This window comes from Zootoca vivipara, chromosome 8, assembly GCF_965207765.1.
Source record: "Zootoca vivipara chromosome 8, rZooViv2.hap1.1, whole genome shotgun sequence".
Taxonomy (NCBI): domain Eukaryota; kingdom Metazoa; phylum Chordata; class Lepidosauria; order Squamata; family Lacertidae; genus Zootoca; species Zootoca vivipara.
In genome coordinates, this window is record NC_142591.1 from 72,996,821 (window position 1) to 73,024,552 (window position 27,732).

General features: G+C 43.9%; 1 protein-coding gene across 6 annotated transcripts in view; it reads right to left on the minus strand.

Moving 5' to 3' along the window:
• SAMD12 (sterile alpha motif domain containing 12) overlaps positions 1–27,732 on the minus strand; it is a 190,173-nt gene that overhangs the window by 42,907 nt on the left and 119,534 nt on the right. For 2 of the 6 annotated variants that reach the window (XM_088675863.1, XM_035124405.3), the window contains exon 5: positions 5,681–5,743. The exons of 2 other annotated variants lie outside the window; for them this stretch is intronic. In XM_088675863.1, coding sequence (XP_088531989.1) covers positions 5,724–5,743 — 20 coding nt within the window. In that variant the 3' untranslated portion in view covers positions 5,681–5,723. Of the gene's footprint in view, positions 1–5,680; positions 5,744–11,302; positions 11,430–16,316; positions 16,408–27,732 lie in introns of those variants that run through there. 2 more of the 6 variants (XR_015951588.1, XM_088675859.1) reach the window with 2 other exon arrangements.

The following is a 27,732-nucleotide window of genomic DNA, read 5'->3' on the forward strand; positions in this document are numbered from 1 at the left end:
TCCGGAAGCAGCAGAGGTGGCTCAAGAGAATTTTCAGCGGCTGCAGTTGGGATTCAGCGGCATTCCAACAACTAGAATAAAATTGTTTGAACTGATCTTTAAAACCCTGTAGCATGAATTATGCAAATGCTCTCTACTGGCATAAACATGTACAGGTCACTGAATCCAGGCTTTCTAGATATATTTCTTTTTAATAAACTATGGTGAATATGCAAGGCCCTAGATATATGGAATTGTCCATGCTTTGACTGATTTGATTATGCTACTTTCCACCACATCTTAAAAATCCCTAAAGCAGGGATGGGGAGCCTGGTGTTATTTGGACTCCATCTCCCAACAGACCCAGCCAGCCCTGGCCAATGGTCAGGGCTCATATGAGTTGGAGTCAAACACACATTTTTTGGGGGGGGGGTATGGGTTCCCCATATCTGGACTAAAGTATTTGAGGCATCTTAAGTTTAGGGGAAAAGATGGGTGGAGGTTACAGCGCTACGCCCAATTTCATGGGTGCAAACCATACTGAACTGAAGTAAAATTGTGAAGGAATCGCCCTGTTACGGAACCGCCTTATAAAATGATGCACAATGTGAGAACAGCAGATAGAGATACTTTGCTTTTTTTGTGTTAGAACTCGGGGTCACCCAACAACAGATTCAGGGCAGTGAAAATAAGGTACTTAGCAAAGAGTTAATTTATGGTCTCCATTGCCTGAAGATGTGGTGATGGCTGCTCACTTAGATTAGATATGGGGATGAGACAAATTCATGGAGGTCTATTAGGCAGTTACTATGTAAATGCACAGGTATCCAGCCTAGACCCACCCACCCCACTCCACCAGGTGTTGTTGAAATGCAGTTCCCATCAACTCTGTCTATTGGCTGCGCTGGGTCAAGTTGATGGGAGTTGGAGTCCAACAACATCTGAAGGGCACTCTGTTCCATACCCTAGGCTATCTCCAGGTCTGGAAGCAGTGTGCTGCTGTATAACAGTAACAAAGCAAGACCTTTGTGGTCTTCCCAGAAGTATATTGTTGGCCACAGAGGGAAACAGGGTGTTGGACTAGACAGATCAGGGATGGGGAACCTGTGGTTCTCCAGGTATTGCGGGACTCCGACTTGCATCCACCTGAACCAAGCACGGCCAATAGTCAGAGATGATGGGAACTGCAGTCCACTATATTTGAACCACAGGTGGCGCTGTGGGTTAAACCACTGAGCCTAGGGCTTGCTGATCAGAAGGTCGGCGGTTCGAATCCCTGTGACGGGGTGAGCTCCCGTTGCTCGGTCCCAGTTCCTGCCAACCTAGCAGTTCGAAAGCACGTCAAAATGCAAGTAGATAAATAGGAACCGCTACAGCGGGAAGGTAAACGGCGTTTCCATGTGCTGCTCTGGTTTGCCAGAAGCGGCTTTGCCATGCTGGCCACATGACCTGGAAGCTATACGCCGGCTCCCTCGGCCAATAACGCAAGATGAGTGTGCAACTCCAGAGTCGGTCACGACTGGACCTAATGGTCAGGGGTCCCTTTACCTTAATATTTGATCCACAGAGACCTTTTTTGTGATGAAACAGAGGCTTACCGCATATGTGTCCCACGCCTAACAACAGGAACCCTTCCCCATGTGCATAGCCAAATAATGGCAATTAATCAATGCCTGCAGTAGGCCAGGCAAGGGCGTGGCTGCCTTGTTCTTCTATGGCAACATCATTGGGCCCAGCAGGCAGATCTCATTCATGCCAGCTCTCTCTTGCTCCCCTCTCTTGTTTGCTGTGGCAACTGCTGTGGCAAATGCACGCCTGCGGTGATTGATGATTCTCTGCATCTTAGCGGGTAAGATTGCATCAGCAGTACTTGGAAAGTAAATGGCACTGTCAGACTCCATTCCAGGGAAGCGGGAGTACTTGGGCCAAGCGCATTAATGAAAGCAGGCAGAAACATACAAGTACAGAGTACCAGCACAATACCTCACTCACAGCCGCCACTAAGCTCAGCGTGCCCGTACAACGCAGTAGGAGTCATTTCACTGTTAGTGATCGGCTTCCAAGGCTGGCTGTCAACAAGCTAGACCATGGGAACTAACTGGAACAAGACATGACTATGGGAATCACAGAAACACAGAATTTTAGGGTTGAAAGTTACCCACTAGTCCAACTCCCTGCAATGCAGGAATCACAACCATGACAGATGGCCATCCAACCTCTGCTTAAAAACCTCCAAGGAAGAAGAGTCCACAACCTCCTAAGGGAGGCAGTTTCACTGTCAAATAACTCTTACATCAGAAAGATCTTCCTGATGTTTAGTCGGAATCTCTTTTCTTGTAACCAGAAACCACTGTAAGCAGCATGGTGCAGTGGTTAAGAGCGGTAGACTCGTAATCTGGGGAACCGGGTTCGCGTCTCTGCTCCTCCACATGCAGCTGCTGGGTGACCTTGGGCTAGTCACACTTCTCTGAAGTCTCTCAGCCCCACTCACCTCACAGAGTGTTTGTTGTGGGGGAGGAAGGGAAAGGAGAATGTTAGCCGCTTTGAGACTCCTTTGGGTAGTGATAAAGCGGGATATCAAATCGAAACTACTATTCTTCTTCTCCTTCTTCTTCTTCTTCTTCTTCTTCTCCTCCTCCTCCTCCTCCTCCTCCTCCTCCTCCTCCTCCTCCTCCTCCTCCTTGTAACTTGAAGCCATTGGTTTGAGACCTGAATTCCAATAAGGAACCTGGAAAAAAGGAAACTGAGAGGAGATACGTCAGCCATCTTCAAATATCTCAAGGGCTGTCACATGGAAGATGGAGCAAGCTTCTTTTCTCCTGCTCTAAAGGGGTTGGGACCCGAACCAATGGCTTCAAGTTATAAGTAAAGGGGTTCTGACTGAACACCAGGAAGGACTTTCTGACATAAGAGCTGTTCAACAGTGGAACGATCTTCCTCAGGAGGTTGTGGACTCTCCTTCCTTGGAGGTTTTCAAGCAAAGGTTTTGTCATGGATGCTTCCCTGAGATTCTTGCATTGCAGAGGGTTGGACGAGATGACATTGAGGTCCCTTCCAACTCTAAGATTCTATGATTCTATGAAAACTCCAATAAGGTTCTGTTAAGGAGTGTTTGCTTCTTTGTAAAGGTAAGAAGGCCATTTCCACTATATTCTAGCTCAACAGAACACAGATCAATGTGTGATCCCAGTTATTAAAAAGCTAGTCTAAATGTTACAGAATACCAACCGGCAAGTCACTGCCTAGTACAGACCTGTTCTTATCTAAAGCTTCCCCTGTCACCTAATAAAACTGGCAATGGAATTGTTTCATAAAAATATTAGATTGTTGCTTTAAAAAAGAAATCTTCAATGTGATTGAAAACTGGCACAGGCGGGCAGTGGACCCAAAATGGGAAATTAATCTCCAAACCCCGAGGCTATCCAGAATGGAGTTATTGTAAGAACATAATAAGAGGCCGGCTGGATCAGGCCAAAGGCCCATCTAGTCCAACATCTTGTTCTCACAGTAGACAATTAGATGGCTTGTGGGAAGCCTGCAAGCAGGACATGAGTGCTAGAGGGTCCAAAAATGTTGAGGTATCTGTCCAAAAGCAGAAGGATCTAGGGAAGAAACAGACAGGTTGGATATGTGCTCAGCCTGTTCTGGAGAGGGCTGCACTTCCCATAAAGGATCTTCTGGAGTCAGATCCAAAGTTTTGGGGCAATCCATCTTTGTCACCTGAGACATAAGTGGCCTCTCTGGCTTAGATTGCTTTTTACCAGCTAAGGTTGGTGTGCAAGTTTCAGCCTCCCCCCCCCCCAAAAGCACCTTTTGGCACCTGCTTTAATATCTTTCTGATGCTGAGCAAAACCCTTTTTATCTGGCCAGACCTTTACAATTTTACACAGAGCTGTGATTTATAGCATGATTGCTGGGCTTGTTTTCCAACGCCCTGTTCCAAGGATGGGGAACCTTCAGCTCACTCAATGTTGCTGGCCAAGTCGCATCCACCCTTGTCTTTGGCCATGCTGAGGGAGCCATGCAAGGACCAAGGGAATAATAGAATCATAGAATTGTAGACCTGGAAGGGACCCTAAGGATCATCTAGTCCAACCCCCTGCAATGGAGGAATATGCTGTTGTCCTGTATGGGGATCGATTCTATGACCTTGACATTGTCAGCACTACGCTCTAACCAACTGAACTGTCCCATCACAGGTTATCCATCCATGCTGTGCTCTAATGCATCACAGCTTCATTTTTTAAAAATATATATTGATCACTTGATCAAGTGATCTGCTTTCAAGTTCTAACTTCTTTATCTGATGCTTCTTAATTTGTAACTGTACTGTATTTGTGATTTATTTTTATTTTGCACACTGCCCAGAGAACTCTTGTTACTGGAAGGCTGAGACACAGAATAAATAAGCAAAGGATGGGAAATCTCTTAAGCACAGAAGGAAACAGGAAACACCTACTGGAATAGATATTAGCTGGAATTTACACATCGTGCTGTAAAGACGGAAATATTGAAGTTTGTAACTGGACAGTCAGATGATCAGTTACAGCAACAGAGTTGATAGCAAATTAAAAATAAATGAAAAAAGCCAGACATTATCATATATATATTTAAAAAAACTCTATTGGTCATTTAGCATGAATAATAGCTTGCATATGGTTGCTAAAAGTAATGGTACAGTTGCCAAGTCGAGTGGAACAGGGGGAGAGAAAAGTCAGTAATTGAATAAGAAGAGTCGAGTGAGAAGTAATCTGCACCCTGGTTCGTTCTAAAATAGAGTTCATCCTACAGAACAGAAACTCTACACATCATAAATAACAAATGGGAAAGTTTCCTTGGGCTAGCTAAATATCCAGCAGAGTGAATTTTCATTAAAGAGACACAAAAAATAAATGAAACCATCAGTTGTGACACGATCCCCTGGGGGAGAATGTACTTCAGTCATAACCATCCATGTTTTATATCTCATTCTCTACTTATATCTTCTCAATAAAGCCAAGGATTCCAAGCCACGCTGGTGCAAACTGTAGCTACAAGTGGTGGGAATTGACCCACCGTCTGCAAAAATGACTGCATGGATCGTTTACCTAACCTGCACAGTGAAATGAGGCTTATTTACAAGTTTAGCTAACCTTTGGATGTACTGCAATCTGTCATGCACTCCTGACACAATCCATTGGATAAAACCAAAAAAGGTGCTTCAATGGCTAGTAGCTGTTGTTCTGCTTCAGGTGGTGGTGCTGGTAGACAGGTGAGGCATTTGGGATGGGCAAGTCTACGTGAGACTCAAGACTGGCATAGGTTTAGGATGTTGCTTAAGCAACAATTAACTCTAGGTTGAGCCTGTGTGGTTAGTGCCATCCTCAAAGTAGAATCATAGAATTGCAGAGTTGGAAAGGACCGCAAAGGGCATATAGTTCAACCCCCTGCAATGCAGGACTCTTTTCCCCGGCATGGGGCTTGAACCTGCAACCCTGAGGTTAACAGTCTCATGCTGTACCGACTGAGCTCTTATTTTTAAAGGGGCCTTGCTTGTTTCAACAGCTGCAGGCTCCTACTGCTTGGGGGAGATGATGGTTGCAACGGTCGCTTGTGCAAGTAGGAAGGCCAGACACATAGATTTTTCAGCAGGACTGCAATATTATTCTCTTAATTTGTTAGGACAATCCATTGACAAATGTTTAACCGACTAAAAATATACCTGTGATAGAAGGGAATGTCTTTTTCTAAGTCGATGGCTGCTGTTAACACATGGATGCAAGATCTAAAAACAAAGAAAACAACACGCATTGCTTCAGAACATTTAGTTTTACTCAGATGCAAATGTAACTGATGGACAAATAGACGAAAAACATATACATGAAGCCGATTTGTGATTGCTTTTAACCGGGTGGCTGCCAGTGCTATTTTTTAGTTGTGCATCTAGAATCTGAAGATGTAGTGTTTTGGACTGGTGGGTACAATTGCCTGCATTTGACAAAGCAACCAGTTCCCCCCCCCCCCAATGCTTCCATTCCTTTCTGCACTTCTTCAAATTTAGCAAAGCCGTTCAACTACCCAACATGCATTTATTACGAGGGACATCTGCAGTCAGATGAATGTATTCATAACAATAACATACAAAAAGGGATATTAGGGGGAACCGCTTGCAAAATTGTGAACAGTGGTGCCTCGCTAGACGAATTTAATTCGTTCCACGGGTCTTTTCTTATAACGAAAAATTCGTCTAGCGAATCCCATAGGAATGCATTGGAATTTTTTTGGATTTTTTTTTTGCCCATAGGAACGCATTAATTGAATTTCAATGCATTCCTATGGGAAACTGCGATTCGCTAGACGAATTTTTCATAAAACGAATTCGTCTAGCGAGGCAACCTCCGCTCGAAAAATCCTTTCATTAAGCAAAAATTTCGTTAAGCAGGGCATTCGTTAAGTGAGGCACCACTGTACTGTATATTAATCAAAATGGCATACAAAAAGGTGTCTATTTGGAGAAGTTTGTACTAAAATGCTGACGAGTTTTCATAAAGATTCTATTTATTATTATTATTATTATTATTATTATTATTATTATTATTATTATTATTATTATTATTACAAATGAATGAATGTAGGGGGACTGAATTCCAGAATCAGGAACATGAGAAACTGAAAGAACCAAAATTGGCAGATCTGCCTAGCCCTAATAATTCTTTTTAACCTCACCATCACTGTTACAATCTCAAAATACTAAACAGATCTTTGGCTCCTGATTTCATCCCAGCACTTCAACTGTTTCCTCATAGGTACTCCAACATCATTCTGTAGCATTTCATTTCTGTGATGGTGGATGCAAGTCATGTCTTCTACCCCTCAGACCCTCCCATGCGTTCACTTCCCAAGTATGGAAGGGTTGGCTTTGTTTACTCACTGTCATGGGCAAGACGAGGTGCAAATGCTCAATGGCACCCTCCACTGTGCCCTCACGCCATGGGTCTAGGGCAGGGATCGGCAACCTAAGCCCGGGGGTTGTTTAACCAGCCCATGGACCCCTGCTACCTGCTCAGTTGGCTCCCGTGCGCGGAGCAGAGCGGGGACCGCCTTCTGTGATGCTGGCCGGGCTCCCATTGGCTGCAGGAAGCTCCAGCAGCCAATGGAAAGCTGCGCACACCTCCTCCGCGCTGGAAGAGCACCAGAAACAGTGTTTGCGCTTGCGTTGCGTGTGGACACACACACACTAGGGCCCACCGCGGCGTTTGCGGGACCATGAACCGGCCCAAGCCACAAAAACTTTGCTGACCCCTGTTCTAGGGCCAAGTCATGAAGCTAAGTGACTGGACACTGGATTATAGCTCACACAAGTCAGAATTGTGATGCATTTCACTTTAATTTTTCAAGTAGGTGTTTAAGTAGGAAAGGTTTGTTAAGGAGACATATGTTTGTAAGAGAAGGCAGGAAGATGGATTGGACATAATTTTGTTTTACATTTTAAAGTCTGGAATAATTTATATGCTGTATGGATGGATTTTTTATTAACCTTTCCTACCTGTGCTAAAAGCTTCAGATGAGACTATTTTAAATATCAAATGCTCCATGCTTTCCATTTTTGTGATTCTATTATGCAAATTTCACTCATCTCTTCACTTTGAAACATCACATAAGCTTCAACCAGATTCCCCCCACCCTTAAAAGTCTTAAATAATAATAGAAAATGCAAGCATCTAAGCTTGTGGGAATGAGTTCTGTCCCACTGGATCGCAAGAAGTAAATAAGAGCGAGTAACTCGGTATTTACTTATTTGGGTTTATTTTTAATGTGCATTTATATGCACATCTGTCTCCAGAGCTTTGCAGACCACCTTGAATCCTACTTGATTCCTCCCCCACCCCCAGCTGTTTCAATTATCCCAGCACTACCTGAAGCACAAAACACCAACTGCAGCATTCAAAAGCAATTAATAAGAACATTCGGGCTCTGCTCACGTGTTATTTTATTGGAGGGAAAACTCCGCTTAGTAGGACACATACTTTGTATTGCATGGGGTGGGCTGGGGTGGGCTGGGGTGGGGAAAAGGAATGCAGAAAGCAAACACCCCAAATCTCAGGCCTGGTTTACGGTATATGGGATGCAAGCAGTGGAGAAAGTGTTTACCTGCATAAGTGCTCAGTGCCCCACTGTCACATTCAAACACTTAAGAATGTAAGATGAGCCTATTGGATCTGGCCATTGGCCTATCTGGTCTCACAACCTGTTCTGGTTGGGGTGATCGGATGCCTACGGGAAGCCTGCAAGCTAGACATGAGCACAACAGCACTCTGCCCATGTCAGGAATGAGCCAGCACCAAGTGAAGGTTTGCAGCCAGCTGCAGAAAGCAGCCAGGAACAAAGAGGCTTAGATGATAGTCAGGCAGGGGAGAGCAGACAGCTGAAGACTTCGGCTCTTCCTGACCCTGATGGACAGGCTGATAAAGCAGTAGCTGAGAGCAGGCTAGAACACAGTCAAAGCTCACAGGAGGCACAATTAGGCATGAACAAATTCAGAGACAGCCTCTCAGAATAGGAAGAGGTTGGAGCTGATCCACTAAGTCTGAAGAGTCGGCGAATGGGAGGGCTGCTAGATAGGAAGCAAAACAAGAGACGTAAGGGTCGTAAGTTCAATATCTTCTGTCGACGCCAGAAGGAGTCTTCAGAAGGGTCATCTTGAGTAATGATGCCGGAGGCTTTGTTAGAGCCGTCTGGAGCTATCTGTTTGTTTTCGCAATAAATCCTCCTTTTTAATTACCTATGCTTACTGTGTTATCAAGCGGGGAACCTGGACTCCTGACAGCCCACCAGCAGTTCCCAGAGACCGGTATTCAGAGGCATAATGCATCTGAGAGTAGAAGTAGAATATGGCCATCGTGACTGGTAGCCACTGATAGCCTTGACCACATTGAATTCGTCGAATGCTTTTTTAAAGCCATCTGAGTTAGTAGCTATCACTGCCACCATCACATTCCATGTGCACCATCCCATATATGTGTAGCATTAGTACACCAATAATTAGCTGCCCAGGTAGAGATGCTATTGGCATGTATATGCACATGGTGAAATGCATTCAACCTAGACCCCAGTGGGCAGGAGGGGCAGTGATGGAATCTGTTTTAGGTGCCATTCAGTAGCTGATTAATGTGTGCTGTCCCAATAGCAGTAAACTATGTATTCCAATAGAGAAACAGTGTGGAGTTCTGGAGTTTAGAATAACTACATCTGTCTTTCTGGGCAGGAATAGTTGGGTAATATACTCTTTTTTATATTAAAAAAACTGTTTTAAAGAAAGTATGTATACACTACACTGCAATACGATTAAGCTTTTGATGTATCTCATTCTGCAAACCACCCCACCTTTCAGGAACACATTGTAAGGTATAGTTAAGTGTTTGCCAGCAGAATGGAGCAGATATCCATTCTTTGACCCCGAAATGTATTCTGGAGGTTTGGAGTTTATTTGGGATGAAACAAGGAAATGCAGGAGAAGGGAGGAAAAGGAAGTCCCATCAGGCAACTTGGCTGACAATGGACAACACCCATTGCTTTTAAAGGTGTTTTAAATCTTCTGTTGACTTCTACCACAACATTGTCCAGTGCAATGAACAGAGTCTTGCACTTTCCCACCTCTCATTCTCCTTGATTTGGCAAAAAAAAAAAAAAAAACAGCAGAAATTCTAAGCAACTTATTCCCTCTCATCTCATCCTATAACTTATTATGTTATTTAATGAGACCCAGTGTCACCGTTGTATTATGCAAGGGTTTTCTTTGTGGTTTTGCATCAACTAGTAGCGAATTTGCAAACAACCAGTTTAATGATGGAATCCAACTGATCCAAGAATTTCAAAGGGAATTGCTGGCAATTATCAGCTGTGTTCAAAGCATACTTATTTGATCCGCTCATTTTGATTATCAATTAAGAAGATAGTGCCAAGTAGGCAGTCCCTGAGTTTTAATTACTTTGAAATCTGCACAGACTTTTGGCAAATGACTTTTATTCAAGCTTGCACAATACACCTTCTAGCTCTATGATTCATTTAAGTTTGAAACAAAACAAAGCAAGTAAAACCCAATCAAAGCATTTAACTTCCAGTGCTTGCTTCGCCAAGGAACATTGACATTTGGTGTCCTATGATCACAGATCTAGGCATACATCCGCTGTGATTAGGGAGCTGCTTATTAACGCTGCCTTCCTTCCTCCTCCTCCTGTTTTTTAAGAAGGTGTTTTCATCTCTCAGAGTTTATAACTTTCCAAGAGACAACATGATTACGAGGCAGGAAAATGGCTCCAAGCAACTTCCAGAGGAGAAACAGCATGGCGCAACAGTGCGCGGCTTAGCATGGGAAGGATTAAAATGAAGAGAGAGGATTTAGCTTTAATTATTTTAACTCAAAAATAAGATGATTAATTAGGATCAGAAAACAAACAAAATACCATACGGCCAGGACGGTAATTGTTAATGGAGTGGTGAAGGCATTGCCAATTTGGTCTAGTATCTTCATTCTCTCTTCGTCTCACCCCATTAAAAAAATGTTGAAAGAATAATCCTTATTGCCTTGCCTTGCTGCTTCGTGTAAGGAATGCAAGGTAACAAAGGGTATCCTTTTTTGCAACCCCAATAACCCAGTAGAATGGCACTGGAAGGAACAGTCTGAAAGGAGGCTGCCACAGAAAGAGAGCAGATCAAAGTGAATAACCATCCTGGGGTGTCACTCTACTGCTTGCCCAAGGACTTGGAGATAGCTTCCCATGTTGTTATTGAGATATGAAGCTGCCTTAGAGCAGGCATTCCCAAACTTCAGCCCTCCAGATGTTTTGGACTACAATTCCCAGCATCCCCAACCACTGGTCCTGTTAGCTAGGGATCATGGGAGTTGTAGGCCAGAACATCTGGAGGGCCGCAGTTTGGGGAGGCCTGCCTTAGAGCATTGGTCCATCTAGCATAGTACAGTGCACGTTTGACTGGCAGCTGCTTCCCAGGGTCCCTGGAGGAGGATCTTCCATAACCTGCTCTTTGGCCATCAAACTGGAAATGCCTGGAACTTGGGGCTTCTTGCCTGCAAAGGTGAGCTATGGTCCTTTTCCTGCTGTGGCACACAGCTAGGAAAGCGACCTGGGAAGACAGCCACGCAAAATTCATAGCTTACAGTGCTCCTAGCCTGGTCCCTTTGGGATCTGTGGTCCAAAGGAGACTGGATTAGGAAAACCAAGATAGGCTGCAGGATTCATAGTGTGGAGAGGACCGGAAGGTCATCTGTTACTGAAATGATTTGTTGTCTTCAAAAAAGGAAATAACACACCTTAAACAAGCTTACCTGCCTTACAATGAGCTAGATCAGCCTTCCACAACCTGTTGCCTCTTCTAGATATTGCTTCAACTCCCATCATCTGCAGCCAGCCTGGCCAGTGGTCAGGGATGATGAGAGCTGTAGTCCAAAAAACCTGGAGGGCATCAGGTTGGAGAAGTTAGACTCAGGGCAGTATCCAGGAATTTTCATTTTCAGAAATTCTGCTGGGGTGCTATAATTCATGTGCACAGCTCATGCACCACTATAAACACATTGCAATTTACTGCGATAAAATGTGTGTGTGTGTGTGTGTGTGTGTGTGTGTGTGTGTGTACATTTTCTTTTGGTGTTCGTGTGTGATTTGTTGCTTAGAGGCACAACCAACACAGTGTGGCAGAAAATCCCCAGACCAAGGCATTTGACAGCACAAATACAGAAGAGTGTTTTATTCCAGCTTCACACTTTCTGTTTATCAACATGAAGTTCAGTCTATGCAACCCACTGTTTTGGTGATATAGTGCCTATCTGCTCGGTAGCCAGTCAAGGCCAGTCAAGCCATTTTGGCACCTGACCTGAGCCAGGAAAACCAACAAGCACCTCTCTCCCCCCCCTCCCCGGCCATAAAAATACAACAATAAATCAAATAACTCACCATTAGCCCTATGCTGAAAGTTACAAATCAGAGGCATTCACTTCACTCTGTCTGTCATATGGGCCCATGCAGCCAAATTGCATCATATGCCCTTCAACTGTTCTTCCTCATTGCAGGCCGCCCCACAACAACCCCAGCATCCGAGTGGTCAGAGAAAATAATTATAGAGAAGGGAATATAATCCTGAGAAATGCTATGAAGATGGGGGCTGCTGTTCTCCTTAGGGCTGCAATTCTAGACACACTAATTTTGGAGCAAGGTTGCTGCCACAGGTGCGACTGATGTTTACCAACTTGGATGCCTTCAAAAGAGGATTAGATGAATAGGAAAAGGCTTTCTGTGGCTACTAGCCATGATGGCAATGCTCTGCCTCTAGGGCTGTGGGAGGGATTACTGGAGGGATATTGTTTGCTTGTTTGCTTGCTTTTTAATATAGTTTTATTGACTTCCAATAGCATGCACACGAAAGTTCATACCAAAATTAAAACTTAGTTGGTCTTTAAGGTGCTACTGAAGGAATTTTTTTAATTACAAAGAGAGAGAGAGAAAGGGATGCAAAAAACAAAATCCCAGCTCGCCCCCTCCCTGCTACAGGACAGATCAATCTAGCGAAATTTGCCGAAGTCCAACCTAAGATTTGGGCACTTGCCAATATTCAGATTTGGGCACTTGGCAATAGTAGGGACCCAGGTGGTGCTGTGGGTTAAACCACAGAGTCCAGGGCTTGCTGATCAGAAGGTCGGCGGTTTGAATCCCTGGAACGGGGTGAGCTCCCGTTGTTCGGTCCCAGCTCCTGCCCACCTAGCAGTTCGAAAGCACATCAAAGTGCAAGTAGATAAATAGGGACCGCTCCGGCGGGAAGGTAAACGGCGTTTCCGTGTGCTGCTCTGGTTCGCCAGAAGCAGCTTTGTCATGCTGGCCACATGACCCGGAAGCTGTCTGCAGACAAACGCTGGCTCCCTTGGCCTATAGAGCGAGATGAGCGCCGCAACCCCAGAGTCGGACACGACTGGACCTGATGGTCAGGGGCCCCTTTACCTTTACTTTACCAATATTCAGGATCATCAGTAAAGTGTTTTATACAAGGATGCCATATTTCAACAAAATTGTCTACATCACTTGTATTATTTAATGCATTTGTTAATTTTTCTGATACAGTCTGTTTACAACGAGAGTGTGGCGAGATAAACCGGCAAAGGGCCCCCGGACGTTTCACGGTCTATTGACCCAGAGCCTCCCATGCCTTTATACTCATTTGCTGCCACCAACCAGTAACTGTACTGGTACACATATATTGGATCCCAGTCAGGTGAAAGGTAAACCAAACAATTAAGTTTATTTAAGATGATCTCACAAGCAAATAAATTCTTCACAGCTTCTCAGGTACATTTGCTTAAACTTATCCTTTCCTACTGTGACCCAGGTGGCGCTGTGGGTTAAACCACAGAGCCTAGGGCTTGCTGATCAGAAGGTCGGCGGTTTGAATCCCCGCGACGGGGTGAGCTCCCGTTGCTTGGTCCCAGCTCCTGCCAACCTAGCAGTTCGAAAGCACGTCAAAATGCAAGTAAATAGGAACCGCTACAGCGGGAAGGTAAACGGCGTTTCCATGTGCTGCTCTGGTTTGCCAGAAGCGGCTTTGTCATGCTGGCCACATGACCTGGAAGCTGTACGCTGGCTCCCTCGGCCAATAATGCGAGATGAGTGCGCAACCCCAGAGTCAGTCACGACTGGACCTAATGGTCAGGGGTCCCTTTACCTTTACCTATCCTTTCCTACTAGTTCCCCCAACGTCCTCCTGATTCTGAAATTCCCTTCTTAATTCTCTCTCAGACTCAGCACAATATATCCTCCCTGCTTCTGCCTACTGAGCTCCTATTGGTTTCTGCCTACTGAGCTCCTATTGGCTCTTCACTCTCCCTTACTAATTAACCCTTGCTGGTCCCCTAGAGGTAAAACGCCACAGAGAGATACACAGATGTTCCAATCCTTTCTAGTTCTGTTCCACTCACTAGTAGGCACGTTGCTACTAAAAGAAAAGTAATTAGTTCTTTATAACAAAGGTCAGATTGCCCTTCTTTAAAAATAGTTAACAATCCCAAACTTGGCGTACATTCCACATGTTGACCCGTGATATAGCTTATTTCTGTAAAAAAACCCTCTATCCGAAGGGCTTTATATGTTCAGATGTCCATGTACTACCCTGTTTCTCATATTTTAAGACATACCCATAAAATAAGCCATAGCAGGATTTTTAAGCATTCAAGGAATATAAGCCATACCCCGAAAATAAGACATAGTGATAGGCGCAGCAGCAATGCCGGCCGCGGCAGGAGGAAAAAAAATAAGACATCCCTTGAAAATAAGCCATAGTGTGTTTTTTTGAGGAAAAAATAAATATAAGACATGTCTTATAATATGAGAAACACGGTACATGTGAAATGTTGTACCTATACTATTGTAGCCGCTGCTGGAGGGATGTGTTGACTAGATTCAGATCCCACCTTGCTCTGGTACCTGATGAATTGTACTTCAGAAAGTGTATGGGTCGAGGGGAACCCTATTCCTGACTTGTGGCTTTGAAGTGCTACCTGACCATCAAAAGAAGCTACTAGTGACATCCCTTTTTTATTATTTTTGCAAGGAGTAGCATTCAGAAACGGAAGCCTCCACCTGCATCTCAAAGTGCAAAGCCTCAACACAGATTTGCCACCTCGGTGAGAAGCAGGAATAAACCAGACTACAGAGCCAAGATATTCCCACGTTAAGGCCACTTCACACTCGGAGACAGAAAACGCTACCATCTCTACCTTGACAAAAAGGCTTTATTGTCTGCCTGAACCACTTAGAAGAATATTGCCTTTTTATCTTGACACTGGGTCCTTGACATTTTATGAAGACTGACAACCCACTCCTTTTGCGTCACCATGCAAATGATGTATCGCCAAGGACAGGTAACAGGCAGGATGGGTGTCGGAAACAAACATTAAATCTAAACCCTGGAGATTAGCGTCAAGGAAGAGAGCAAAAAGGTGTTCTATCTGCATCAAATACAGGAGACGACCTGTGCTGACTGAACTGCACCAAATGCAAGCATTCAACAGCGGTATTTTAGAACATTCAGTTCTGTTTAGATAGTGGAATGCTCTTTCTTCAATCACCAAATAAGAAATACACAAAGACCGTGAAGAAGTATGAAAAAATATGAAATATATTATAACAAAAATATAGCTAACAATAATCACTTAAATGGCTATAGCCTATGGCATACATTCCAAGTATAGTCAACTCTAAAGTGCAAAAGTTCACTTTGAAATCCTATGTAGTGTTTAGGTGATTGTACAATGAACACTCATAGGATATGATGTTTAAAGCAAAGTTCCTCAGTAGTCCCAAAGAGCAGCTTCTGCCCCCTCCTTTCTCATAACATGAAAGCACAACAAAAGACCAGGCAATTCTTGCAATGGGAGGGGTGAAAATGCCAGCGCACCTGACTGGCATTTATTTTATTTATTTATTTCATCAAAACACCGATTGATGGGGGACGGACAAAAAACTCAAAATGGTTTATGAAAGATAAAACCGGGGGGGGGGGGAGGAATCGAGAAAAATCTACAACCCTCCTTTAAAACACACAGAAGACAAAATACTAAAACAAATTAAATTTACTTGACCCTTACTTCAACACTGATGACAGGGCAACCTCCTTCTTTGTACCTGAGGGAAGCAGGCTAGTTAGGGGACTTGTGAGAACAGTGGCTTATATGCCTATGGTTTCACCTCATTTTGCCTCATGGTAGGCATAAGTAAAGAAGGGAAGAAATTTACATGTTGACGGTCTGGATGCAGGGTGAGAGTTGCAAAACAGAGGATACCAGTTTTGGCAGCAGCCCCAGAGTTGTTGTTTTTCTATTAAGTAGTTCTTGCCGAAAGGTCCTGTTTCCTTTTGTGTTGATGGCTTTTAAAGTAATCAGAAACAAAACTGCGGAACGTAGTCTAGGGTTTCTGGCAGTAACCAGTGTCTGGTTCAGCACCTGAACCCAGCCCTCAGGCTTCAAGTCAAAAGCCACCATTAGCAGCAGCAGAGAAATATGTGTACGAGCACATTGGTGGAGCATGATCTGCCAACACAATGTGAACTGCGTGTCTGTTTGGGGTCCTAAGATCTGGTCCACTGAGGTATGAAATGAAAAATATAAAACAGCACCAAAATAAAGGTTGAGATAGGGGTCAAAGAATAGATTGAATTAATGGAAGTTGTACAGGACAAAGTCAACGTTGGCTCGAGCCAATATGAGCAAATCTTCCATAAGGCTACACGGAGTTGAAGTGCTAAGAAAAACACCTGTGGCTGAGATTACTATTTCTAACCATTCTCACCTGGTTAAAGTCAGCTGACGTGTGCCTAAAAAAGAGGATTTCAGAAACCATTAAGTCCTCAGTGTCACGAAGTGGGGCGGTTTCACTAAGCGGGCATGGATTTCTGTATTCATTAGCCACGAGCCATGGAAAAACAACAATAAAAAAGAAATACTTAACATGAACATATGAACGTCTCAGAAGAGTAATAGAAAGCATGGAAAAGGCGTTTCTGGAGCATTTTCCAGCATCCCAACTTTCTCTACAAACTGATTGTCTGAGTAGTTAAGCATAGGCTGAGATTCTTCAAAGAGAATTCAATCACTATCTTTGCAACATGCACTGCAGTCAGTCAGAGGAGTCTTGGCATCAGTTGCTGCCAGGTAGAGAATTAGTCTAGCCTTGGGAGTAACAGGAGCAATTATTTATTGCTTGCTTCCCATCCAGATCCTATCAATTCTGAACATTCTGAACAACACCGGTGTCTTATTGCTGGTGTCTTATGACCAAACCCTGGTGTTGAAAATGCAGGTTGTGTGAATCCACGCAAAGTTCACCATACACACATCAAATTCACTGTTCAACCCGCTTTCGGCAGATGTGCACCAATGCAGGCTGAGTTGCAAGTCGGGGAGGTGGAGCAACAGGCATGTGCATGATCAGCACATGCAATTTCCTGTTCAAATCAATTCAGCCCACACTCTTGTTACAGAGGATGGCCTGCAGCTCAGTGGCAGAAGATCTGCTTGGCATGCAGAAGGTGCCAAGTTCAATTCCCAGCTTCTCCAAATAGGGCTGGGAGAGACTCCTGGCCTGAAATTCCGGAGAGCCGCTGCCAGTCTGTATAAGGCAGCCTCCTATTTGGTTATAAGAACCAGCCTAAATAGGAGATTAACTCCCAAGGGAAAATCACATCTGAAATTGTCAGCCATGATTAGAACTCCCTTCCATGCCAAGCGAGAATGTCCAAGCAGGTGTTTCATTCTTCTTTGTTCATGCTATATGCATGGCCTGCTGGGGGTGGGTGGAATGCAAGAATAGGGGAGACACTGGTATTTGTTAAGTGGCCGATGCTTCTCCTCTCCAGAGGAGCAGTGTCTGCTATTCTATAACCTGCCAAGGTCATCACTCAGAGGTGGACTCAAACTGGGAGGCCTTCTGGGAGTTTGACCAGACCATTGCTCTAGTTTCCATGACTGCTGATTGGAAAAGCAATAAATGATTTTTTTATCACAAGCCCAACTTGCTTGTGAGGGACTCTGCCTTGCTCTATCCAGTTCCAACGTGATTGGTTCCTGGATGTTCCTGTCTCCTACAAAAATCCTTCCAGTGAGCTGACTTTCTGTCTGTGCCATGGAGTATAGTAGCTTCACCTACAATGCATTCACCCTTATTTCTTTCCCCTGTGTAGTCATGCAACCATTTCTGCCCCTGCAGAAGTCTTCTGCCATGCTGGCACCAGGTTTTGAGGGGCCCTGTGTCAAGATATCCTGCATGGGTCCCTCTGTCTTATATCTAGCACCAACACCCCCCCTCTGGGCTCAGTCCCTACTGTTGCCTTGAAGCACATGTGAGTGAAGAGGCAGCAGCAGTTATTGCTCCTTCTTCTGGTTCCTGCTATCCACTTGCCCTCTCCTATTTCGCCAGAGGGAGAGACAGCAGGCAGCCAATGGCAAGAAAAGTGCCAACAGGCCAGGGGGCTCTGGTAGACAGCTGCAACTCCCCTACTAAGACATGAACCTCAGCAGGTGCCCGGTAATGCCTACTACTGATGCCAGCCGCACACTCTCGATTTCCTGGGCAACCCTTCTCCACACCCACCTCCACCTGTCTAAGATGCATCCTGGGAATCTACCTTGGCTTCAGTTCTCTGCCTGACAATTTCCCTTTGACCTTCACTCATGTGTCTGACCCTAGAAGCTGGAGATGTTACCTTCTATCCTCTGTGACATGGCTCTGCAAAAGCAGCGCGTAAGGATCTCAGTGGGTTTGGAAACGCCCATTGTTTGCAGCTGAAATAACCCATCATAAAGAATGCTTACACAAAAGCTGTAACTATTTCTGCAACTTATGCAGAGAGTTATGCAAGTTATCCAGCCAGTTATTTAAGCCCGAGACCCGAACCCTAAATTAGATTCAGAGATAGTAAATCTGGAGATGCTTGTGATGGCTACATAATTTGCTGAGAGACAAACAAGTGCTCAAGCTGTGACTTTCTGTGTCCTCTCGTGTCACCATCCCCAGAACAGACTTTCGACTGTGCAAACATAATTCTTTTGGTGTTAGCTGGCCGGGTGAGGGAAAGGAGGCAAGTTCCCAGCCCTCTAATACAAGACACAAATTAATACAAGACCTCTCCAGAGGGTTCGATCTGTGCTAGCAATGAAGACAAAGTTCTTCCTACCATACCACCTGCAGAAAATACACACAACTATTCACAATTAACTTTCCGGCTCACAAAGAAGCCAGCTCCAGAAAACAGTCTCACGTGTTCTTAAATGGGATTACACAATCTGTAATAGGGGCAGACAATGTGGTGACCTCCATTTGTTATTGGAGCACAACTCCTTTCAACTCCAGCTAGCATGGCCAATGGTCTGGGATGATGGGAGTTGTAGTCCATCAACATTTGGAAGATACCATGTTGGCTTTCCCTGCTCTATAACAAAAACTAATATCCTGTATTGACAGCTTAGATTCAACAGCCGTGGTGTTCAAACTGTGTTCCAGGGAACCCCCTCGAAAGTTATCGAAGTCCCTAAGTCAGAAGATCAGTAGTGATGAATGAGTTTCACTGAAGGACAGCTTATCCATACATGACTCGTCTTTCCCCACAACATGCAGACACAAGAAAGTGTTGGGTATGTCCTATGGCACAACTCTCTCCTCAAATGGTGAGGCCAGACAAACCTAAAATTAACAAGGCGTGTGGTAGAACATGTCCCAGAATCCTTTGCAGCATTCCCTCTCTAGACAGAATTCCTTAAGTGGTGAGAGCCACCGCTCTCTAGAAAACTCTCCACAACATCCATAGCTCAGTTATGAGTGAGCCTGCTGTATCCTTGAGATCACAACATACTTGGATATAAATAACTGGTTTATACAGAGAGTTAGACAATTGGTCTATCTTGCCTAACACCTGTAACTCCAAGGCCTCTGGTGCAGATCCTTTAAAAAAAAAGCATGCCCTATACCATTGAATGTTGACCTGTTTAGGACCCTCAAGTGTTATGCTGCTTGCACATGTACTATTGAAGCAAGAGACCCTGCACATAGCAGAGGGGTCTGTGCAATACAGACTGGCATCATATGGGCAAAGTGGCAAAGTGTATGGGTAGCTGAGGAAACTCAAGTTACTTTTGCTAAAAAAAAAAACACCACAGGCTTTGCCGACAAAAAACATACACCCATTTTCAGCCAGAAAGCTATAAACTCTTGAATTTACATTCCAATTGTCTCTGAGGACCAATTCAAATCTTCAGCGTGGTAGGAAATTGGAGCGAATGACTGGAAAATGAGTCCACCTTGACATGTTCCCCTAACATCTCTCATCACACCAGGAGTGTTCAAACACCATAATCCACACTGGAAATTGATGTCATAAAAATCACTTTGTGAGGATTATGCTGTTTCGGTGTATCTCACAATATGCAGTGTGTCAAGGTGAACTCGAGTTTTCACTAGTTCCTCCTTGATGTGTTAAGCTATCCTGGTTAAGCAAGGATGCAATTCCATTCAAGAAGCAGGTGGAAAGCATGGAATCTGTACTTAGAGCATGCAGACATCATTTGCCAGTACACAATGGACTTGTAGGAAGGAAAGGTACTTCCCAGGAGTCAAAAAAATCATGGCCAGGCTTGGTAGCCAACAATTGCTTCTATCAGGTAGTTGGAATGTAGTCAAAATGTGCCTTAGTACATATACAATATGCCTGTCCCTTTCCACCGAGCAACCACAACCTGCTCTGCCCCTTTGCATTGCATTGAGGAGTCTCTTTAGCCTATATGGTCTAAGTCTGAGTCTCTGCACCTCTCTCTCTAGAAATTAAAACATGCCATCTATTTCTAGCAAACGTTTCGTATGTTGGGGGCAGGGGGTTAGATCTCAAGCCTGAGTGATCTATGCTGTGCTCTTACTAGAACTGGGAGATCTGCTAAGCAAAGCAGGGTCCAGATTTTACCATTAAAAAAAGCGGGGGAATACAAGTGAGGAACACAGATGTAAGTTCAAGGCCAGGAAGGAGTATGGGGTGCAGTGGGGGGATGAGTGTTCACAGCCTTGCCCTTTTGCTTTCTACTAGGGATAGTCAGAGCTGCCAACTTTGGTTTCTTGTTTTTCCAATCTTGGTTTCAGCTCTCTACATTTCCTCATCAGTTTATTAAAAAAACCAAGAGTGTGGATTTCTCCTAGTGTACACATTTTCCTATGCAATTTCCCCTAATATTGTGCATTTTCATAGAATCACAGAATTGTAGAGTTGGAAGGGACCACAAGGATCATCTAGTCCAACCCTCTGCAATACAGGAATCTTTTTGCCCACCACCGGACTCGAACCCACAACCCCGAGATTAAAAGTATTGTACTCTAACAACTGAGCTATTTTTTATTTTTTTTTCCACTAACATGTGCATTCTAATGTGTACTGTCCTCTAGTATATGAATTTGTGGAGAACTACACTGCAAAATTTGGAAAAGTGAAAATTTCGATCAACAGCTGTGTGTCAGGAAATGAGAATTAGGAAATTCGCCTCTAAATGTCAACTGAATAGAACTCAAATGCATATGTGGTGGAAATGTCCTGAAATATGTAAGTTCTGGAATAACATTTATGAAGAACTTAAGAAAATGTTAAAATGTACAATCAAAAAAAGACCGGAAATGCTTTTACTAAATATAATACCAGAAGACATTAAAACCCCAAATAGAATACTGTTGATTGGCAAGTTTGAATGAAAGAATATTCGCAGCTAGAAAATTTACTGGAAGAATTAGAGGACAAACGAAACAAAAAATAAAAAAGGAATGGAGGATATTTGATGAGTATATAAAGAATAATGGTATATCCAAAATCCTAAAGGCAGACTAAGGTTGAAACTAAATTGAATTTAAGGGAGGATTATATGTACCGGTAAATGGAATATAAGAATTGTGTGATACAATAAGGTGAACATGCATGGATTATAGAGAGAATAATTGGAAGTCAGTTAAAAGAAGACATAAATGAATGGTTTTCATTCTTCTTAATCCCCCTTTTTCTTGTTTTTGTTTTTTGTGACTATATTTTGGTTGTATGAATAGATCTTCAGAATGTGCTGTTTTTTTGTCTGTAATAGTGTATGTGTATGTTGAGTGTTTATGCTTTTAAAGAGAGAAATTAATAAAATTTATATTAAAAAATAAATAAATGTGAACTGAATAGAATCCTGCCCCCCATTCTTACTTCTCACAATTATCACACTTTCGTGAATGCCTGAAGGAGGCTTATGCATGTATAGTATATACAGATCTCTGCTTGCCTATTTCCAGACATGGTTTCAAGATGTCCTCCGTCAGTTAGCTGATTAAGAATTGGCTAGGAAGCTCCAGGTGGTTAATTGATAAAATATATATACCTCAAAAGACAATTCCTTTAATTACATGCATCTGACATCTCTCTATATATGTTTTATGAGATAATAAATACATTTTCACTAGGTATCCACCGGAGCCATATGGCAGCACACAAGAGAGTTGAACAAATTAGGTATAATGAGGCTCATTAAAATAAGCAAGATCTGCTATTAAAAGGACTTTGGGAACTTGAAAGATAAAGGTTCAGAAGTCTGTGTCATGGAAAGATATGCCCCACATCTCTTTTTCATTCTACTAATGCTCTGCCAAAGCTGTTGACGACCTTGAGCAGCGAGAAAAACAACTCTTAAAACAAACTGGCATCTACAAAAAGCCTTGTATGAATGAACAACTCTAGTCTAGAAACTCTAGTCTAGAAGGCAGGGCAGGAAAGGAAATGCTAACAGGAAAATAGTAGGATGCAGGTCAACATTCTGTCAATTAGTTGTCTCTAATTCCCTCCAATATGTCAATGGACTCATAGGGAGCTGCCCACTTCTGAAGATAGACCAGTGATTGATCTAACTGCAAGGAAGTGCTGCGTACACATTCAGAAATCAATGACTTATGCGCATCTTCAGCCAACAACGCTACAAGATGAAGCACCTCCTTTGATCGCAAAGGAGAAGGAGCCAAGATTGTGCCTTCCAGATGTTGTTGGATTCCAACTCCCATCACCACCAATCAACATGGCCAATGGTGAGGGATGATGGGGGTTGTGGTCTACAGCCTGTGGAGTCCTCCACATTGGCTACCCCTGCAATAAAGGGATTGCCTCCACCTACCCAGCCAGGCTGGCCATTGGCTCTCCTCAACAGGAAGCATTAGAAAAGCCTAGTGTTAAGGCTAGGACTTTTGCTTTGTCAATGATAACCTTTACAGGCTCTTTTTAGCTGCTTAGCTCTGGCTTGACGGCTGCCTATGGAACAGCTTTGACACTAACACAAAAACTGTCAACTTTAGTTGCTCTCAGGCCGACAGCTTACCCAGTTTCATTGCCTGAAGTTTTGTAATGTCAATGACTGATATATCCCAGCTAGACGCTTTACAGCTGGGCCAGTGGACCTTCCTTTTGAAGCACATAGCAAACTAAAATTCACTCTGAAGCTGAAAAAACCCTCTAAATTATTTTGCTTTAGTAAAGCCAAGAAGAAGAAGAAGAAGAAGAAGAAGAAGAAGAAGAAGAAGAAGAAGAAGAAGAAGAAGAAGAAGAAGAAGAAGAAGGAGGAGTTGTTGTAGTTTGGATTTGATATCCCACTTTATCACTACCCGAAGGAGTCTCAAAGCGGCTAACATTCTCCTTTCCCTTCCTCCCCCACAACAAACACTCTGTGAGGTGAGTGGGGCTGAGAGACTTCAGAGAAGTGTGACTAGCCCAAGGTCACCCAGCAGCTGCATGTGGAGGAGCGGAGACGCGAACCCGGTTCCCCAGTTTATGAGTCTACCGCTCTTAACCACTACACCCCACTGGTTAGCCACATTAAATCTGTTACAGCAGAGCCGCAAACAAGGAGCAAACGTGTACCATGGAGTAGGCCTCTGTGGTTTAGCAAAGGGCCACAGCATCTGTTCTGAATACAGGTGGTCCCAGGTTCAATCCCAGGAGAGAAATCTTGGGAGTGCCTCTTTCATTCAGTGCGGACAAATACTGATCTAGATGAACCAATGGTCTGGCATGGTATAAACGCAGCTTCCTGTGATTCTAGGGCCTGTTTCCTCAGACGTGAGCGAGCTCTACTCCATAAACATTTATGCTGCAATGAATCTGCTGGTCTTTAACAAAGCAAACAGAGTCTTGTGGTACCTTCAAAGTCAAATAGATGGGCGATTAAAAAAAAACAAACCCACACTGGATTCTGTGGAGGCAGGCAATGAGGAAGCTCGAAGCGATTTGGTGGCATGACCAAGGTCGTACAGCGCCATTATCCAAACTCATGTTTGCCAGGGGACAGTTCGCTGGGAGTCTCCTCCTCCTCTAGCCTTCTGTGCTTGCTCTGGTGGCTTCCTTCTTAAGAAGATTCGACAGAAGGTAAAATGCTCCCAGGGTGCCTATTCTTTGAAAAGACTTCTCTCTCTCTCTCTTTCTTGCAAAATAAATAAATAAACTGAAACCCAATGGATGCCTCGGAGCTGCAAACAAATGAGGCATGGAGAATTTTGCTAGATTTAAATGTTTGCAGTTCTAAAAGTCTTCCCGGTGCCCTTCTGCTTCTCTTGTGTTACCTGAAGGCTCCTTGCACAGCTATTCTCCCAAGATTTTACACAGCTACATCCACTGAAGACCAATCCCTGGGGAAGCAGTGATGGGGAGTATAAATTGGTCGGTCTCAAAGCAGCAGCGCATTAAATGAATGTAACTAAGCAGCATTTTATTTTGACGCACTTCTTTTCCAAAACTCCCACTTTGCTCCTCTGGTCTTTCCCAAAACCTTGAAGATTTACCCTTGCCCGCACTTTGTTCGCTGCTCGCTGTCACGTTCCACATTCGGCACTTAGCTTCCCCTCTTCACCTTAGGCGCTCTCAACATCCATATTCTTGACTGTTCCAACCCTGCTTGCACTCACATCCACACTCTCTGGGCTGGCCCACACACTTGACAACTCCCGCAGGGATTACTGGCAAGCCGACAGCCCAGATGTTATGAAATGTTGCCTCTCCTCTGGGGCCACAGCATCCAGCTGCAGCAATTTCTGCTGCCGCCGAAGCTGTAAATGAGATTCCACTACGATGCCAACTGCAGTAGCCAAACATACAACCCTTGCGTAGATCCAGAAGTTCGTATAATATTTCTTAGCCTGCAACTGCATGCCCATTTAGAACTAAGTCCCATGGGAAAAAGAGCTTAATTGTGAGCAGACATCCTTCGGGTTGAACTGTTAAGTGCTCTTAATAGGATTGGTATCCAGAATGAAGACAAAGGTCACCCTGCCAGCCATTCCACATCTGTATGGACCCACTGGAGATGGGGGACCTGTGGCCCTCCAGATGTTGTCAATTTCCACCAGCAGTGCCAATGGTCAGGGCTGATGAGAGTTGGAATCCAACTTCTAGAGGACCACAGGTTTGCCATGCCTTCTTGGCTCTCCCATCTTCGCAATCTCTGTTAGGAGGTGACCGTGAACTTCCTGCCTCCTGTTCCGTGATCTGCTACCGAACTCTCAAGTGCTAACGAACCTTGAAAAGTGGAAGCAGAGGCTTCAGAAAGCAACTACCGTGGAAAGAAGACAATATACAAGAGGACTGAGATAATTTAGTTCTGGTCTACTTCTTTTTCAAATAGACCCTTGCCAACACTTGGCTTCTTCAGAAACTGCAACCTCCGTCCTCCTGAAGGCTAGAAGTGAATATAACTTTGGTCAGGTGCAACTTGACTTTTCCAGCTATTGTACCTAGTCATTCAACTGAACAGCCGTGCAATTTTGAACAGGATCTTCCATGCTAGGAAAGGAATAGCAAGAGAAGCAGAAAACCCACTAAGAACAAAGCATTAGGACCAGGAGTTTGATGCTGGAAAGATTACATATCTGCACCGTCCTAGCCTTTTGAGTACAAGTTTGTGTGTGTGTGTGTGTGAGATGTGTGTGTGTGTGTGTGTGTGTGTGTGTGTTAAGGAAGACATTTCTTAACTTTAGAGAGTAGGTGGGATTTTATTTTATTTTAATTTAATTTGTATACCACCCTATACCCATAGATCTCAGGGCGGTTCACAACATAACATCACAATATGAAAAACACGAAATGCATATGGTTGGTTTAGAATAGATAACAGGTCCAGATAGCAGGTCAACTGGTCCAGGCCTGAGAACCACCTCAAACACCCAACCTGCAACATGGAACCCACTTCTGCTTTTGATGGGTACTTAAAAGTACTTATAAAACACACTGCAAATCCTAAAATGGCAACAAAGCTGAATATACATAATGTTACTTTGGGCACCACTGCTACCAATGCTGTTTTGTCCCTGCCTAGTGTCACCGTGCCTGAAATAAATCAGCTCCCCAATTAGGAACATTCTGATTAGAATTTTGAAAAATTGTGAACGGACATATTTAACTACTTGCCTATCATATTTAATGCTTGGTGTACAGTTCAGAGGACAAACAGTTACACTGCAATAATTTCACCCAGGATTTTCAAAGGTTTAAAATGGAGAGAAGCAGGTTCTTAAAACAGGTGTGCATATCTTTTTCTTATCAAGTGCAACAGGTCTGCGTGAACCCCTTCCAGTCAGACTCCTGGGCAGATCCATGGCTTCTCAAAAGCCCTCCCACCCCAAAATATGAGATTGATAGTTAATAGTTGTTTTAATACGATTAAGTGATGGTTTCTTCAGAAGTGGGTCTCTCACTGCAGTCTCATTGGGGCAGGGAGGGAGCAGTAGTGCTGCGATCTGTATGGTGCTACATTTGTTTAGATCAGGAATGGTGAAACCCATTCCAGACGGAAGGCCACATTCCCACATGGCCAGCTTTCAAGGGGCCATGGCATGGCCCACTGCAAAAATACGCAGAGCAGTGGAAGTGCCTTTTACCCGTGCACAGTAAGTAGGTCACATTCCAGTTGTGAAAACACCAGAGGTTTCCACATCGCTACAACACGCATTTCTTCACCCAGGGAAGCCAAAGGCATGACCACAGTTCAAGCACACAGTACAGCACTCAAGAAGAGGGTGGGAGGAGTTGTGGTCAAGCAACCTTCAAATATCTCAAGGGCCGTCACATGGAAGACGGAGCAAGCCAAGGGCTTTGAGTTACAAGAAATGAGATTCCAACTAAACACCAGGAAGAGCTTTCTGATGGTAAGAGCTGTTCCAACAGTGGAAGAGACTCCCTCAGGAGGTTGTGGACTCTCCTTCCTTGCAGGTTTTTAAGTAGAGTTTGGATGGTCATCTGTCATGAATGCTCATCTGAGATTCCTGCCTTGCAGGGGGTTGGACTAGATGAACCTCAGGGTCCCTTCCAACTCTACGATGATTCTATGATTCCTGGGGGCCAAAGAGAGAAGGCTGGGGGGCTGTGTTTTCCCCCTGGGCTGAGATTTCCTACCCCTGCCTTAGATGGAGGTAGATGGATGAGCTGGTTGTAAATTATGTGCTATGCTATCATGGATCCTTTGCAGATGGGACATTTGCTCCATGAGAAAAAGTTGTCTGGGGATTAACTATGTTACTGCTCTGGTTGGTGGAAGATGGCTGAGGGTAAAATGATTACATGGGAAAATGCGAAGGTTGGTTTTTCCTCCCGAGACGTTGATGCACAGCTTCTGATTCAGTGATTTTGTAAACCTGCTAGTGATATTTCAACTGACATGTGGAGTTTTTATTGCATTTTTTTGGATGTGATGAGAGAGATTCGGGGTATTTTGCTCTGCTGCTAATTTACGGTGCTTTACAAGGGAATCTCAACTGCCTTTTTTTGTATCTGCTTTCCATTTTGAATGCTCTGTCCTAAAATTAGCTTCTCCTTTCCAAGAACCCTGTCCACATCCTCAGGTTGCAGAAACCAAACAATATCCACAAAAGTCTGACTAGACAGAGCCCTTCTGACCACCAGTATGGATTCAGTTACAGCTATGGCATCTAGGTTGGAGCAGATGCAAGCAGTTTGTTTTCCTGAAAAAGTACTATGACAGACGATGCCTGTCTTTACAGCAACATAACCTCCACCCCAATGAAAAATGATATCCTCAGAGTCCTTCTCCCTCTAGCTTACTACAAAATCTCATTCTTCCATCTCCTTTGCAGGCTGCATTTGAAATTTCTGACTGTTTCCCCAGCCAGACAGCCATGATGTGTCATAGCTAGTAGCCACCAGCCATAAAAAGCCATTTTTAATATA